Source organism: Cololabis saira, chromosome 13 (genome assembly GCF_033807715.1).
Source record: "Cololabis saira isolate AMF1-May2022 chromosome 13, fColSai1.1, whole genome shotgun sequence".
NCBI classification, from domain to species: domain Eukaryota; kingdom Metazoa; phylum Chordata; class Actinopteri; order Beloniformes; family Belonidae; genus Cololabis; species Cololabis saira.
Genome location: NC_084599.1, coordinates 3,783,529 through 3,800,426, shown reverse-complemented (window position 1 = coordinate 3,800,426; position 16,898 = coordinate 3,783,529). Strand labels below are relative to the sequence as shown.

The window sequence follows — 16,898 nt, the reverse complement described above, 5'->3', positions numbered from 1 at the left end:
GATGTCTGGATGCAGGGAGCTCCACTAACACTCCTCTCCACAGAGGGCCTTATGGACGTGAACATGACGGAGATCCCCATGGAGGAGACGGAGCACAAGTTCACCCGGTTCTTTGACATGGAGTTCGGAGGCCACTGGAAACCCAAAGACTGCAAACCTCGATGGAAGGTGGGTTTCTGCGCGTCAGGGAAAAAAGAATCGCTTACTGGTTAGTAGTGGTGTAACAATATATCGTGCCACGAAATTTTGCGATACAAAAACGTCACGATACGTGTCGTGGAGGTGACAAACTGTATCGCGATATTGGGTTATTAATATTAATCTATTGTGTTTACTAGTAAGGCGCAGTGTATTGGTGCCGACCGCGCCTCGACCCGCGGACCAAAATCTGACTCCGCTCAGAAGAAACTAGTCCCGTTTTGGTCCCGATCACGGGACTCTTGCAGGGTTTTGAGCTCTGAACTTTATAAGGCTGGTTTAGAGTTAAGCCTTACCTTATTAAATTAAACCTTTTTTTGGGGTCGTGTGTAGGATAAACACGGGGAAACTTCTGCTGAGTTCCAGTGTACTTTAATGTCCCTCAACAGTGTAGGATTTTAGAACATCAACACAGCACCTAGTGCCGTACTGTGGCGTATCACTCCGCCCAATCTAAAACAGACTAATCACTACAGATAAACTGACTAGTGTCATTATAGTCCCTGATTTACATCAGAATAGAAAGAATATAAAAAAAGTCAAATCATACATTAGAGAAACTATTCAGTTTGTGGCTAAATATTTGTACTTGTTTGAAACTGAAGATGCATAATGCAAACCTGACATTTACTTTTAGTTCAGTTTGTGGAAAATGGTTGGCCTGGCTTTCTCTTTAAAACTTAAACAGTTATAAAGCATTACAAACTGTAACAATAGGGCAAACGCACAGTATTGTTCTGTATTTTGTGTCTTTCAAATAAAAGACAATTTTTTTCCAGTCATATGTTCCTCATTCAAGGTTGTTAAAAAGATACTGCTATAATATCGTATCGTTATTGTGACCTCAATATTCAATTCAATTTTATTTATATAGCGTCTAATACAACAGAGTTGTCTCTAGACGCTTTCCAGAGACCCATACCCAGAACATGACCCCCGAGCAGTTATTACATAAACAATGGCAGGTAAAAAACTCCCCTAGTGGGAGAAAAACCTTAAGCCAAACAGTGGCAAGGAAAAACTCCCCTTTAGGAGGGAAGGAAACCTTGAGCAGGACCAGGCTCATAAGGGGGGACCCTCCTGCCGAGGGCCAGACTGGTGGGTCAGGGACGGCAACAGCACAGCAGGCAGGTGGAAGCAGCAACGGGATGACCAGGGGTGGGGACCGCAGGCCAGCACGCAGCTCCCGAAGCTCCGGCCCAATCAGCAAGTCCCAGGTTGGGGTGCAGGGTCAGGAAAAGACTTGTGCTCCGTAATACAAGCTACAGCCACCCACGACCACCTGCATCAATATCGTGTATCGTGTGAGATTAGTGTATCGTTACACCCCTACTGGTTAGGAAACAAAACACCAGTAAAAACCATGTTTACAGCAGTTTTTTCCCCGTGAGACACACGGCTGATGGAGCTGGTGATGTTCCCTCAGCGGGAGGAAGGCCCCGTCAGGTTGCCCAGAGCTGCAGGACTCAGTGTTGCAGCTCTACATTGGCTCTCCGTATTTGTCTGCACTAATTTTCCCCTATCGACCCTCGTGGACCCTGAGGTCCTCCGCTGCTGGCCTTTTAACCATACCAAGAGTTAGAACCAGAACACACAGGGAGGACGGTGCTTCCCAGGGTTTCATCTTCACATGTCCTGCCCTTAGAGCTGGGCTGAAACTGCCACATGCAGAAAACAGCAGCACATTCACATCAGATCTGCTGCAGAACAAGAGAATCCAGGTTTTTTGAAGAGTTGTCTGCAGACTGAAGCAACACTTGAACAATGTATAGCAGCATGACCATCAGTTTCTGATACAGTCATACAGGAAACCATTGCTTCCCGTTCCTGCAGCTAAAAGCGTTACAGCTGAATCCTCCCAGCAATTCACTTGTCATATGTTACTTCTGCATTTTCAGTAAAGTCAGTAAATGATGAGATAAAAACTTGTGTGTTGTTCATCTGAGGTTGCACTTTCCTGGTTTTGAGACCTGATAAAGACCCGATCTGGTCCAGATACATAAAGTCACTAGAAGTGGCAGAGAAGCATCTTTTCATCAGCACATGGTTGCAGCTGTCTCCAGATGTTTCCTCTATGCTGCCTGAAGCAGTAACGCAAGAGTTTCAGTCTCCCACCAGCAGGACGTTCTGTCTCCCACCAGCAGCAGCAGGACGGCTGTCCCCAAATATAGCATTAAAACATGTCAACAGCGGGACCTGGACAGACGTCCTCCCATGCCTACCGTGGGCTGGGGAGTAAGGCTGCAATGATTCGTCGACAAAAATCGATAACCAAAATTGTCGACAATGAATTCCATTGTCGACAATTGTCGCCAGACGTGTTTTTCACTTCTATACAATCTCTGCCGAGAGTCATGCATGCACGATAGCGTCTCTGCAGAGCGGTGGCGGGTAAAACAAAATGATGGCGTCCTGTACAGCAGCTGCGCATAATAAAAGTTCAAAGGTTTAGGAGCATTCTAGCCTGGATACGGTGAATAAAAAGATTACTTGCAAGGTTTGCAAAGCCGACCTTGCTTATCACGGGAACACGTCGGTAACGCACGAGCATTGGAAGAGAAAGCACGTCGGAGTGTTGAACGAAAGGGACTCGCCTTGGTAAGATATTAAGCCTATTTTCATTTGTTAAATTAATCCGTTTCATTCGTTAACTTTGTTTATTTTATGTTATTTATTAGTATTATCACAGCTACTCTCGTTGGTATAACCTCAATCATAATTGATGCGTGAAAGGTGAAATAGATTGTGTGATGATGACAATGATTTGCATCTAACTTTCAGTCAGGTGACCTATGAACTGTCAATCATCCATCAAGCTAAACCAGATAGATTTCTCTTGCGGGACGGGAGAAGACACTAAATCAATGCATCTCTATTATTGTGCGCCGTGCGGGCATAAATTCACAGAGTTTTGCGGGAGGGGCGGGAGTGTAACACGTTGCAGGCGGTAATGGTCAGAAATTCAGCAGGAGCAGGATGAAGAAAACAGTCTTGCGCAGGGCTCTAGTGCCATCTTTCTTGTGTTTATTATCATTTGCCACATAATTAAAGCAACCTCATACTAATAAAAAAAAACAAAAAACGAATTATCCGATTAGTCAACTAATTGTTTCAATAGTCGGTGACTAGTCGACTATTAAAATAGTTGTTAGTTGCAGCCCTACTGGGGAGGGACAGACGTCCTCCCATGCCTACCATTGCACGGGAAATGAAAGATTGGACCTGGTGTTAGGTTGTGAATGAGAAAACCCCTGACGTGCTTGCTGTTGCTTACTTCATTGTTGGTATTCTGTCTAAATGATTGCTGAAATGTTATTGGGTCAGAGAAAAGTTTAAACTTTACTCCTAAGAGCCCAGATATACTTGCAGTTGGTGCTTGCGTTCACGTCCGTTCTCGTGCACCACCAACTGCAACGTTGCTCGCGTAGTACGTGAGGAGAGCACGCGGTACCGGCGGTGACCGATAGGGGGCAGTAATCAGAGCAACAGTTGGAAAAGTGATTAAATATTTAGTCGTAACGGTAGTAGCAGATTAGAACAACGAACAAGTTTACATGACACCATTGGATGAAGAGGAGATTATCACATTGCTTTGGTTGTGATCTCGACAAAGGAAACGGAGCCAGCGACCTCGGAGATGGCATGTTAGACCGTTGAATCAGCCGGTACCAGACCGGGACCAGCTGGTATCAGACCGGGACCAGCTGGTATCAGACCGGGACCAGCTGGTACCAGACCGGGACCAGCTGGTATCAGACCGGGACCAGCTGGTACCAGACCGGGACCAGCTGGTATCAGACCGGGACCAGCTGGTACCAGACCGGGACCAGCTGGTATCAGACCGGGACCAGCTGGTACCAGACCGGGACCAGCTGGTATCAGACCGGGACCAGCTGGTACCAGACCGGGACCAGCTGGTATCAGACCGGGACCAGCTGGTACCAGACCGGGACCAGCTGGTATCAGACCAACTGGTATCAGACCAGCTGGTATCAGACATGGACCAGCTGGTATCAGACCTGGACCAGCTGGTATCAGACCGGGACCAGCCGGTATCAGACCTGGACCAGCTGGTATCAGACCTGGACCAGCTGGTATCACACCAGGACCAGCCGGTACCAGACCGGGACCAGCCGGTACCAGACCGGGACCAGCCGGTATCAGACCGGGACCAGCCGGTATCAGACCGGGACCAGCCGGTATCAGACCGGGACCAGCTGGTGTCAGACCAGCTGGTATCAGACTGGGACCAGCTGGTAATTGAACGCAGGATACGCGTGGCGGCCATGATGCGTACGCGTTCTGAACTGCAAGTATATCTGGGCTCTAAGTCTGTTAGTTGTCCTAAGAGTTTAGTGTACTCACGAATGGATGAGTCCATGGGGAATCCCCAGCTCCTCTGACCTCTGATGAGGGGATTGCTGATCAAGCCATTCAGAACAAATATCCCCTCTTGCATTGGTTTCCAGTGGACGCTGTTTAGCCATGGGACTGCAGGTCAGCATGCAGCTCCTGAAGCTCCGGCCTGGAAACATACACAGAAGAGAGGAAAAATAAAAAGAGGGGGGCAGACCTCCATATAATTGATATCATCTATGACCTCCATATTTCAGATATCATCCTTCGTTTAAAGAAAGCATCCGTCGTTCCGTCCGTCATGAAGACCCTTGGACCGTGTCGTTTCCGTCTTGCTGATAAAGGTTGGAGCTTTGCAGGGAGAGCATTTTTTTTTTAAAGCGGCTGTATTGTCTGTGGCGTTCCCATGCCGGGCCTCCTGACCGGCCATCACGCTGCTGTCACCAGCACACCAGCTGTGTATTTGTACAGGGAAGAGGGCCAAACCCAACAAAGGTGTTGTCTCAACGGGAGCAGACCTGACAGGCTCCCACTGTTTAACAGACAAGCTGTTGGCATCAGCAGAAACTGCCCCTCAGAACTTGGTTAGTGATCCGTTTCTCCTTCATGTGTGCAGGTGGCCATCCTGATCCCCTTCAGAAACCGGCACGAGCATCTCCCCATCCTCTTCCAGCACCTGATCCCCATGCTGCAGAGGCAGCGGCTGCAGTTCGCCTTCTACGTCATCGAGCAGGTACGTTCCACAGAGAACGCTCCGGCGCTCAGCGGGGGGGACGGAGCGAGCCTGGGACTCAGCAGCCTTTCATCTTCTGTGACTCGTTCATCTCTCCGGTGCAGAATCAGCTGTCAGGTCTAAGCACCTAAAACATCAGACATATAAGGAAAGAAAGGCCATACAGTTACAATCTCCAAACCACTCTGCCAGTCTCAGCACTCTCCTCACCTTTTATTGATTGGGAACGCCCTGGTTACATAAACATGAGTCAGCGTAAGGGAAAGAGGTTGAGGCTGCTCACACCTTCTAATGTAGAGAATACTGTATGCTGATTGGTACAGATAACTGTCTGAGGGTCAGACAGGGTGCAGTCCCACTTCTCCTGGTGACATTTGACCGTTGCTTTCCTGTCTGATAAATAAGTTGTCTCATAACACACTCACATACATTACTAATTGCTAAAACGCTATCATTGATAATAAGGGGATGTGAGCATCAGCCACGCTCCCCTGCAGCGCCGTCGAAACTGCTGTTTCTGCTTTTCTGCAAGTCTCAGTCGAGACATACAAAAAACAAGGAACACAGTCAAAAGTTCAGAGTTATTGTTGAGACATGACAAGTGATAACTCAAACATACATAATTATTTATACCTATATACATAATTATTCCAACATCTGCACAGCCACCAGAATGCTGTTAAATCCTTGTTTTTGAAAGTTTTCTCTTTTTTTTGGGCTCTAGTGGGCCCCTTTTTGAAGTTGCAGACAGGAAGGGGGCAGAGAGAGAGAATGGGGATGACATGCAGCAAAGGTGCACAGGCTGGGATTCAAACCTGCAACCACTGCAGGAGGACTGTAGCCTCAGTACATGGGCCGCTTGCTTTTGTTTTTTATCAGTCTTTTTATAGTTTATATTATTATAACAGGACCATACAGTCAAACAGAGAAACAAGAAGAAGAAAAAAAACAAACAGAAAAATATCCCCCAAAAACTAGTAAAAAAATAAATAAAAATGAACATATATTGCCAGATTATCATCAGACACAGGGCCAATATAAATGAAAATGAATGAAAACCTTTACATGATATTATCAGCATCCATACCCTCCACAAGGTTCAGGAAAGGTTGCCAGATCCTCTACAATGTCTCAGTGGACCTGATCTTTTCCAGTTAGATGTCCCATGACTTCCCTGATCCAGTGGTAAGATGGTGGTGGATATGAGCCGCTTGCCCAACCCACTGCGCCACCGAGTGGCCCGAAAGTTCTTTTTTTTTAAGCTTCTGACAAAACTCAAAAATATCTCGACTGACTTTGTCGAAACTGAGGTGATTTTGAAAGCAATTAAAATAGCTACATGAAATGCTAACTATTGAAACGAGGACAAGCTCCAGGGTGATTGGTTGGGAGTAATACTCAGTGCTGTTGATTGAGAGCAACGCTGACCACAGACCCTGGGAGAAGTAACGACACGGTGGCTAATTACAGACCAATGACACATTTAAGATCATAAACGAATGTGTGTTTTCTTTTTGCTGCTAGAAACCTCTGTTCAATTCAATTTTATTTATATAGCGTCTATTACAACAGAAGTTGTCTCTAGCATCTTTCCAGAGACCAGAACATAACCCCCTAGCAATTATTACATAAACATAACGTAAACAATGGCAGGAAGAAACTCCTAGTGGGAGAAAAACCAAACAGTTGCAAGAAAAACTCCCGTTTAGGAGGGAAGAAACCTTGAGCAGGACCTGGACAGACGGGGGTGGTCGGGAAGGGGAGGGGAGGCAGGCAGGCCAGGATTTCAGCAGCATCTACCAGACATCCCCACAGACAGGTGGAAGCAGCAGTGGGATGATCAGAGGGGGGACTGCAAGTCAGCACGCAGCTCCTGAAGCTCCGGCCTGCAAACATACACAAAAGAGAAAAAAGGGGGAGGCAGACCAGCACAACAAACTACAAGAACGATGGACAAAAACGATAGCTATGAGATACTTATAATAAATAAAAAATGGAAGAGGAGAAGAGAAAAAGGAAAGAGGAGAATAGAAGAAGGGTGAGGGGCACCGCCCAGTGGACCTGTTGCGTGCTTTATGGCTCAACATCTCTTGTTAATGTGGCAAAGATCAAAATGCCCTCTTTATCCAGAAATATAATTTACTACTGATCCAATGAGTTGCTTGAAAAGTTTGAAAATGAGTCTTAAAGATGAAACTTGACATCCAAATAAAAGTACCGGTAGTTCTGGATTTAGAGATAAAACTATATGAAGGAGTGACGCAATGGCTCCTGACAGTGGTCCTGACGCTGTGCTGGTGCATGTGGGGGGACACCTGAACTCCTAAATCCAAAAGCCTGAGTAGGACACACTGCTCAGACATGGTACCTCGTGACTGACGGCTGGGACTCTCTCTTCCTGAACCCTAATCTGGCCTGAACTGGTGCATGACACGGTTTAATACTGCAGCGTTTCTTCCGGGGGGCTGAGATTCTGTATGTCCGGGTCTGGGTAGCGTACACTGAGCTGCTGCAGAGGCAGGGCAGGGGCAAGGGCAAGGCCAAGGCCAAGGCAAGGGCAAGGCAAGAGCAAGGCAAGGCCAAGGCAGGGCAAAGCAAGGGCAAGGCAAGGCCAAGGCAGGGCAAAGCAAGGGCAAGGCCAAGGCAGGGCAAAGCAAGGGCAAGGCAAGGCAAGGCCAAGGCAGGGCAAAGCAAGGGCAAGGCAAGGCCAAGGCAGGGCAAAGCAAGGGCAAAGCAAGGCCAAGGCAGGGCAAAGCAAGGGCAAGGCAAGGCCAAGGCTGGGCAAAGCAAGGGCAAGGCAAGGCCAAGGCAGGGCAAAGCCAGGGCAAGGCAGGGCAAAGCAAGAGCAAGGCAGGGCAAGACAAGGGCAAGGCAGGGCAAGGCAAGGCAGGTTGATTTGTTTAGAACATTTTAACAATAAAGTGCTTTACCGAGACATTAAAATAATAATAAAAAGCATTACAAAATCAAGTTTTGAGACTCCCTCTTAAAAGTACCAGTGAACATGGGAACTGATGAGAACCAGATCCAGATGACCTGAGGGGTCTGGAAGGTTCATACTGGATCCGTATTTTGGTCCTGGACCATTCAGACTCTGCTCGTAACGCTGCGTTACCGTGGCTCAGCTTGGCCCATTGAAGCGGCGGTGCCTCACTGATGGGTGTCTGTCTCCAGAGCGGGACGCAGCCCTTCAACAGAGCCATGCTGTTCAACGTGGGATTCATGGAGGCCATGAAGGACGTGGACTGGGACTGCCTGATCTTCCACGACGTGGACCACATCCCTGAGAACGACCGGAACTACTACGGCTGTGGTCACATGCCCCGCCACTTTGCTGCCAAGCTGGATAAGTACATGTACATGTAAGTGTGTCCCGGTAGATTCACTGTGGATGCCACGTCGTCCAGCAGCCACTTGATTTCCAGGCCTGCCGTCTCTGGTCTGAAGGTTCTCTCTGGTCTGAAGGTTCTCTCTGCTGCAGTCTTCCTTACAGTGAGTTCTTTGGTGGCGTGAGTGGACTGACGGTGGAGCAGTTCAGGAAGATCAATGGCTTTCCCAACGCCTTCTGGGGCTGGGGAGGAGAGGACGATGATTTATGGAACAGGTGAGACATCCTTCCACATCCCTCCACACCTCCACATCTATTCACACCTTCACATCCCTCCACACCCTCACATCTATTCACACCTTCACTCCCCTCCACACCTTCACTTCCCTTCACACCTTCACACACCGGGTCTGGTCGGGGGGTCTGGTCTGGGGGTCCGGTCTGGCTCCACAGCCCCCCCTGACTGACTGCTGTTTGTCCTCAGGGTTCACTACGCTGACATGAACATCACGCGGCCAGAGGGAGAGATCGGCAAGTACAAGTCCATCCCTCACCATCACAGAGGAGAGGTGCAGTTCCTCGGCAGGTGAGGACACTTTTCTCTCTAAAATAAAGAAGTTATTTATTAAAAAAAGTAGTTAATTGTTCCGGAGGGGTGTTGGTGCATAAAGGAGTGACATGAGGCCTGGGCCTGGGTATTGTTAAGAACCTCACGATTCGATTTGATATTGATTTAAATGCTTCGATAACCATTCAGTAAGAATTAGAAATACACAAATAGCTGTTGGCAGTTTTTCATTATTTTTATTTTCATGCCTATAACGTGGCATGTTACTTCACATAGAAATGAACTGAGCAATTAAACTTAGCAGCACCATAATGGCTCACTCGTGCATTTGGACTGTAGTACAAAAGTTAAAATAAAATGAAAAACACATGACAGTTCTGTGTCACATGATCGTGTATCGTGGTTCAAGTGTGTACCATCTTCTTAAAACCACTGTACGGTCGAAGGTCCTTACAAATGAAGACGCCACAGACTCCGTTATCTTGTGTGCGGACAGATCTTGGCGATAGTTTGCAGACAAAGGCTTTGTCCAGTTGCATCTGTTTTGGGTCCACAGTTTTAGCCGTAGGTTGTTGCATCCGCATGGTATCGGCTTGAGTGGTTCCGCAGGTTTGTCGTGTTGCTGTTATATTTTAGTTCTGCCTGGCACAACTTACACACCTCCCTACTTTTGTCCGTTTCTCATGTTCCTTCTTTAAATGGGAATTCAAAATGAGTAAAAACGTCTGATCTGAAAGATTTTCCGCCTTTTTATTGTTGTTTGGTCGCGTGCAGCCACCGTCCACAAAACGCCAATCATAAGAAAATGTTGCACACAGCGCCCCCACTGGCCAGTAGGTGAATCATTCAGAGCCTTTGCCTAATATATGCTGTATTAATATAGTATAGTAATTTATGGTATTGTAGTATATAAGGACTGGGATTCTATATGTATATGGCATAGTAATGATGGTATAATACTTATAATGCTCAGGCATATTGTTTATGATAAGGTGTGGGTGTGAGTGTGTGGATGGATGGCTGGATGGATGGATGGATGGATGGGTGGATGGCTGGATGGCTGGATGGATGGATGGATGGATAGATAGATAGATATAATTATATTATTTATAATGCTCAGGTATAATATTGTAATGAAGTGCTTTAATATTTTTATATTTGTAATAATAGGTATATTTTTTGATAAAGTAAAGCTTGCTGTTATATTTTTTTATTTTTATTTTTCTATGTTGTATTCGAGTAAAATTGAAATAGAAACAAGGGGTAGGACCTCATTAGTTTTTACTTTTTCCTACTCCCTTTCGGGAATGAAGGTTTACTTCTTTTTGATTTTGTTTAATGACAGTTTATTTGTATTCTTGTTTTCTGATGTTTTGTGTAAATTCTTGTTTTTATAATTATTTTATGCTCGAAATAAAAGATTTAAATTCAATTAAGTGATATTAAATAAGGGCGGGGAGAATTGCGATGCATGTATTTTTGTATATTTCCCCCCCCCTAACGAGCCTGTGTTGCAGGTATAAACTGCTGCGGTACTCTAAGGAGCGGCAGCACCTGGACGGCCTCAACAACCTGCGCTACACCCCCCACACCTCCCTCTGCTGCCTGTACAAGAACATCTCCGTGGACCTGTCTCCCGAGCTGGCCCCCATCTCAGACTACTGAGGGCCCCCTGGACCCCCACCGCCCCACAGCGGGGCCCCCGGGGAGCCCCGGGGCCCCACCAACCGAGGCACACGCTGGGAGGGAGGGAATCGCACCTGGAAACGCTGCCAAGAAATCTGACTGTGGCAAAAAAGAGAATCTGGATTTAAAAAAATGAAAAAGAAGAACAAGGAGTTAAGGAGTGTACCAGTCCCTGGCAGTGAGCTGTCGGCGGTGTGTGTGTGTGTGCGTGTGTGTGTGTGTGTGTGTGGCTGGGTGTGTGCGTGCCTGACGTGTTGCTGCATGTCTCCGTTCATCCTAGCGTAACGACCAGCCGACTCCAGTCCTGGTTTCAGCAGCATCTCACTCCGATGTTTACTGCAAAGCCTTAACGTGGCAGAAGCTCAGCTCTGCTCACATCTGCACTGCTTCACTCCTGATCTGCCACCGTCACCCCAAGAGCCCCAAAAAATCACCCAAATCCTTTGACACATATCATTTCGTCGGGCCCCAGAAATCCTCCGGGAGGAAGGGCGGCCCACGGAGGTGACGCCTGGTCCCAGGCCTCATTTCTCCTTTGATTTTGTATTTATTGTCTCTGATTCAGGAAGTTTTGTTTTGCTGCACTTGCTGCTGAATCTGCAACAACTTGGATGTAAATATGAGCTTCTCCATGCGCCAACGCAGATCACACACATGTAAATACGAGCCTCAGTGGTGAGTCACAGTCCGGTTGGTTTGAATTGTATTTTGGCAGCTACCTTTGTTCTGAGAACTTAATCAGAGTGATGAGCTTCTTCCCCGAGCGGAGGATCTTCTAACCGTGTTTGGCTCAAAAACAGATTTGTCATTATTTTTATTGCATGCCTTAATTTATTAAGTTTACCGCATTTTTATTTCATTTGAAAGAGAACCAACTTCATCAGGTGGAGATGTGTATATTTTTACTTTTGCCTTCTGTTGTGCTTTTCTTTGTGTGTGTTTGTGAACAGAGTCGAGCTGCTTCTCGGTAGGGGGGTCGGGCATCTTTCCTACCTGATTTTGTTCCAGGAAAAAAAAAAAAAACAGTTGCCAGAGTGTCACGACACGCTGTAGTGCCACTTCAGTCTCCCACCGGTGGATGTTTCTGTCTCAGAGGTGTTTGCATCTTTTTTCTATGATTAAATAGCTTTTCAGTGGTGACCCATGGTGGAGCTTGTCGTTGTTGCTGTACCGCGGCCCCGGGGGGCCCCGGGGGGCCCCGGGGCTGGTCCGGGCCGCTGCCGCGGGCCTTCAGACGGGAGCCAGAATGAGAGAACACGTGTCTGCACCTTCACGGCCCGCAACGCCGCTGTTCTTGAATGGCATCTGCTGTGAAAACTTTAATTCTTTAAAGGTTTGAGCACTTGAGCGATGGATAGAGACCAGATGTTTGGCTGTCAGGGTTCTCCTCAGGGTCCAGGTTTTGAGTTTGACCACAAATTCTCTTGTTTCCTTCATTTCTGCACCGTTCTATCAGAACTTTGGCCGTGTTTGACCTGGAAGTCAGTCTGGTTTCCCAGCTGAAGCGCGTGTGTAATATCTGCAGCCTGGCGGTTAGAACCGGCCCCGGTCTTGGAGTCCCTGAAACGGCCGTTTCCATCGGTGCAGAACGTACCGAACCGGTGGCAGGGGGGGGGTGGGGGGGATGGGCTTTAACCGACGGCTCCTACAAGAGCAGCGTTTCTCTTAGTACGGGGCACAACCGCGGGGCCACCGCTTTGCTCCTTCAGCCCAAACGTATCCAAACGTATCCAAACGTATGCCATATTGGATGTTCAAGACTGTGCTGTAAACTAATACAAGTAAATGGACTTATTTTCATAAAGAGCCTTTCTACAAAGACATGTACGTTTTACGTCTCATTTATTCATTCACACACGCACTAATATACTTGGGAAACAGTTAGGCACCAAATATAATATATTTAATTTAATCAGATGGTAAAAATAAGAACTTTATTTATCCCACACAGGAGTAATTCATGTTATATCAGCTATAGAGAACAAGGTAGTGCCGAAAAACAATATATATCCCCCCTCACAAAAATAAGAAAAATAGAGAAACATATTTTCTCATCAACAAAACATGTTATTTTATTGTCTGAAAAATGGTTCAAATATGTTATTTTGTTACTTGAACATTTTAAAATATGTTTCTTTGTAGAAAGGCGCTTTATGAAAATAAGTCCATTTACTTGTATTAGTTTCCAGCACAGTCTTGAACATCCAATATGGCGGCGACGTTGACGTCCGGCTCAGTGCTGGATGCGGCGTCTACGTGTCTATGTCTATGGTATGACCGTTGTGGAGGAGGAGCAGGAGCCGCTGGCTGAACCCACCGTCAATCAATCATATTCAAAGAACCACAGCCCGGGAGTTAGATGGTTGGCACTGGTTCTCCCCCCCCAGAGCTGCTGCAGAGCTGCTGGTACCAGCCCGGGTCACCAGACAGAGCTGCTGGTACCAGCGGGACCAGGCTCACCAGGCTGTCCCGGAGAACCGGGAGCTTTGTTCCCCGGCTGGTGTTTCACGGGCCTGGGAAGTTCTGGCGCCGCAGGCGTCGGGCCAACGCTCCTCCACCTTCAGTGCATTCACATGGGAAGTTTGATTCTTCTTTAATTCAGAATTAAAATTAAATCTGATTTAAAATTAGTAAAAATTACCATGTAAACACCTAATTCTGAATGAAAATGGCCATTCCGAATTAAACTTAATTCCAAAGTAAGGGGCTGGTTTATTCAGATTTTTATTTTAATAATTCTGCGATTATGTTTACACTCATTCCTCTTTAAATTAATTCCGGTCTTTCTTTCTGCTCGTTCCCTCGCCCGTCTGTCTCCATGACGCTTATATTCCGCGCTGGGCTGGTTTTCCAAACAAAGTTTCAAGATGCAGCAGCAGTAAACGCTGGTCAAGAGCAGAGACCATTTATTTAATAAATAGAAATAATTAAAAGAACAGATGGAAACAGGAAACATCAAAATGGTGAGCTTTCCAAAGTTGTAACGGCTAAGTTAGTTTTTCTTCTGGTAGACATAACCTCCGGTAAACGTCTTTACGTAATACGTAAAGACGTTTACCGCCTTCCCAATCAGAACCTTCCCAACCCCCAGACCTGAAGAGGAATTGGAGAAAGACCATCAAACGTGTTTTCCATGGAAACCTCAATTCAGAATTACTATTTCCATGTAAACTCGAAGGAAAATAGTTTAATTCTGAATGATTTAATTCGGAATAATTAATTCCGAATTAAGATATAGATATCTTAAGCCCCAGATATACTTGCATATTTCTTGCGTTCACGTCCGTTCCCGTGCAGCACCAACTGCAACGTCGCTCGTGTAGTACGTGAGGAGAGCGCGTGGTACCGGCGGTGACCGATAGGGGGCAGTAAGCAGAGCAACAGTTGGAAAAGTGATTAAATATTTAGTAGCAGTGGTAGTAGAACGTGCACGTTGGCGCGTCAAATGAATGCAGGATACGCGTGGCGGCCATGATGCGTACGCGGTCTGAACTGCAAGTATATCTGGGTTCTTAATGTGCACCAAAGCATTTTTGTTATTGCTATTAAGGGTATTTTGACTTGGCAGGTATTTCTAAAAGATAATTGTGGTTGGAAGTGGCCAGAGAAGTGTTTTTGTTGTGTGCTCCCGCCGCTGATGCTGGACTCGTGACCACACAGATGCTGCTGCTCCTGCAGCTCCTGCAGCTACTGCAGCTGCTGCAGCTCCTGCAGCTCCTGCAGCTCCTGCAGCTCCTGCAGCTGCTGCAGCTGCTGCAGCTGCTGCAGCTACTGCAGCTCCTGCTGCAGCTCCTGCAGCTCCTGCTGCAGCTCCTGCTGCAGCTCCTGCTGCAGCTGCTGCAGCTCCTGCAGCTCCTGCAGCTCCTGCAGCTCCTGCAGCTCCTGCAGCTGCTGCAGCTGCTGCAGCTCCTGCAGCTGCTGCAGCTCCTGCATCTGGGCCCATCGCAGCCTCGCAGCTTTAACGCTTGGGATGTGGATCAGAGGAGCAGAGCGTCTGATCCTTCCATTCGCCGTCGGGATTCACCTGCACCCTGAACCCCAGAGCTGCGGGGTAGCCGGCCGTTAGGGCGGCGCTGTTACCCAGGTCGTCTCTCGCCCGTCACACAAGCACACGCCTTAGTTTCCTGCTACGAGACGGCAGGAACACCTGACTGGCGGGTCACGGCTCCTTGTGTTAGTTTGGGGGGGGATTCACCAGGATGGGTTGGGTCGTTTCAGGGATGGAACTGACCCGGATGGCTTAAGGGTTAAACTGGGAACCTGCTTCTGTCCTCGTTCCAGCGCTCGCCCAGTCTCACAACAACTCTTCTAAGTGTTTTACAAGCATCTGACGACATTCAGGTGGACAACTATATTCCACTTTGCAGTATTTGTGCCTCAATTTATTTTCTTTTTATTTATCTATTTATTTTAAATCTTAAGTGATGATAATAAAGGGGCCATATCATGCTTTATGGGCTTTCTCGTTTGTTTAGTGTTTTCTCCAGTGTGTTTTTTTTCTTCCAGTGGCGGTAAAATCTACGTCAGTACGGACGAGTATTAGGACCAGGCAGGAGAAAACTAAAAATAATATTTTATAGGAGGAAGATTTTATTTTCATTATACACTTCGAGAAAAAAGTCGAAATGTTGAGAAAAAAGTCGAAATGTCGAGATTAATGTTGAAGTACAATTTCAAGAAAAAAGTAGAAAGGTTGAGAAAAAAGTAAAAATTTCATGAATAAAGTTGAAATATTGAGAAAAAAATGCAACACTCATTTTTTTAATGAATTTTAATTTAATTTTTTATTTTTTTTTTACAGATTTGCCATTTGATTATAATTTTTTTGTTCACCCTTTCCTGTTAATGCTGTCAAAATCGCAACATTAATCTCGATATTTCGACTTTTTTCTCAGCTAGGAGTTTGTTTTTTTAATCTTTTTTTGAAAAACTTCATAGAACCTCTGAATAAATTGATCTTTTAAAAGTATCATATTTCATTTTTTTTAAATGTTTATTTTTATTTATTTATTTTTTATAGATTTGCAATTTGATTATAATTTTTTTTGTTCACCCTTTCCTGTAAATGCTATCAAAATCGCAACATTAATCTCAACATTTCGACTTTTTTCTCAACATTTCGACTTTTTTCTCGAAGTGCACAATAAAAAAAAATCTTCCCTTCTCAAATATTTTTTTCTCCTGCATGGCCCTAATACTCTTCCATAATGATCTGTAGAGTTCAAAAGTCCAAAAGTTGTTGCCAAAGGATTCCCCCTCTGCCACCACGAGAGCAGCTGAGCTGGTGCCGTGTTGTTTTGGAGCGGCTACCGGAGGTTCTGCAGGGCTGACGAAGACGTGGAGGAGCTGAGAGCTGAGCTGAGAGCTGAGCTGAGAGCTGAGCTGAGAGTCGCCGGCCTCCCCTGTCCTCCCAACACGGACCTCCAGAGGAAAATGCTGGCGTGAGCTTCCTGTTGACGGCGTTGCTGAGCAGCTCAACCCCGAGCTGCTGCCGGGCCAGACCGGGCCAGACTGGGCCAGGCCGGGCCGTTCAGCGCGAACATGGGAGATTTCAGCGCTTCTAGACAACTTCTGCTTTATTTATTTGACAGTAAAGCATGTACACACACTGATTTCATTTGATTTATTTGCAAATTTTTGAAAGAAGAATAGAAAAAAATACAATGGAATGCATTTAGAGAAATTAACAAGAAAACAACAAAAAGAAAATGTGCTGGAGAGGTCAGAAACCTGAGAGCATTATCGAGTGGCCTCCCCTCTATTATACACTTCAGACAGTAAAACAAGAAATACCTTAGAAAAAAAACACAAGATGATTAACTAATAGTTAAAATAGACATCATAAAAAATATAATAAAAGGAGCATAAACCAAAACAAAGAGCATCTGGATATATAGTGTATTACAGTGTGCCGTGTACTTGTATGTACATGTATCTACAGCAGACGTTGATGGTACTGGCTCAGCAGCTGTTTACATCTCAGCTCGGAGTTTGTTTGTTAATCTTTATTTGAAAAACTTCATAGATCC

At 46.1% G+C, this 16,898-nt stretch overlaps 1 protein-coding gene across 2 annotated transcripts in view; it reads left to right on the top strand.

Annotated features, from left to right (window-relative positions):
• b4galt6 (UDP-Gal:betaGlcNAc beta 1,4- galactosyltransferase, polypeptide 6) overlaps positions 1-15,672 on the top strand; it is a 29,141-nt gene extending 13,469 nt beyond the window's left edge. Inside the window, exons 4-10 of one of the 2 annotated variants that reach the window (XR_009783916.1) lie at positions 44-168; positions 5,171-5,287; positions 8,462-8,649; positions 8,769-8,891; positions 9,100-9,201; positions 10,701-11,544; positions 11,820-15,672. Coding sequence is in view for 1 of the 2 variants with exons in the window: in XM_061737380.1 (XP_061593364.1) it covers positions 44-168; positions 5,171-5,287; positions 8,462-8,649; positions 8,769-8,891; positions 9,100-9,201; positions 10,701-10,848 (803 nt within the window). In the remaining variant the exon portion in view is untranslated. Of the gene's footprint in view, positions 1-43; positions 169-5,170; positions 5,288-8,461; positions 8,650-8,768; positions 8,892-9,099; positions 9,202-10,700 lie in introns of both variants that reach the window. The other variant, XM_061737380.1, reaches the window with a different exon arrangement.
• Positions 15,673-16,898: the final 1,226 nt, after the last annotated feature.